We start from the raw sequence: 312 nt of genomic DNA on the forward strand, positions 1-312 counted from the left end.
AGGCATAAAGAAGATCTTTTAACGCCTTTCAATGCACAATAAAAAATGAGTTAGGTTAAGAATTTCTTTCCTCAGTCGCCGTATCCGATTTGTCTTCGTCATCTCTGGACTCCCTTCTCTCTCCCTTCTCCGTCACGACGCCAAAGTCTGAGTTGGATGCTTCGTAGAGGGACGGCGCCTGGTCGCAAGGGAAGGCCTCATTGCGATGGGAGCAAGTGAGCGAGTCCTGGCTGAACACAAGGTTCATGCCGCACATGAAGGAGAAGTGAGCCACGTCCAGTAACTACGGAAGGGAAATGCAAATGGCGTAAG

The 312-nt window shown here is 49.7% G+C and overlaps 1 protein-coding gene across 1 annotated transcript in view; it reads right to left on the reverse strand.

Annotated features, from left to right (window-relative positions):
- Nucleotides 1–55: 55 nt before the first annotated feature.
- Nucleotides 56–312, reverse strand: part of LOC119582123 (U-scoloptoxin(01)-Cw1a-like) — a 1,070-nt gene continuing 813 nt past the window's right edge. The window contains exon 2 of the mRNA XM_037930361.1: nucleotides 56–283. Within this exon, the coding sequence (XP_037786289.1) occupies nucleotides 56–283 (228 nt within the window). The remainder of the gene's footprint in view (nucleotides 284–312) is intronic.

Source organism: Penaeus monodon, chromosome 15 (genome assembly GCF_015228065.2).
Source record: "Penaeus monodon isolate SGIC_2016 chromosome 15, NSTDA_Pmon_1, whole genome shotgun sequence".
In the NCBI taxonomy this organism is placed as follows: Eukaryota; Metazoa; Arthropoda; class Malacostraca; order Decapoda; family Penaeidae; genus Penaeus; species Penaeus monodon.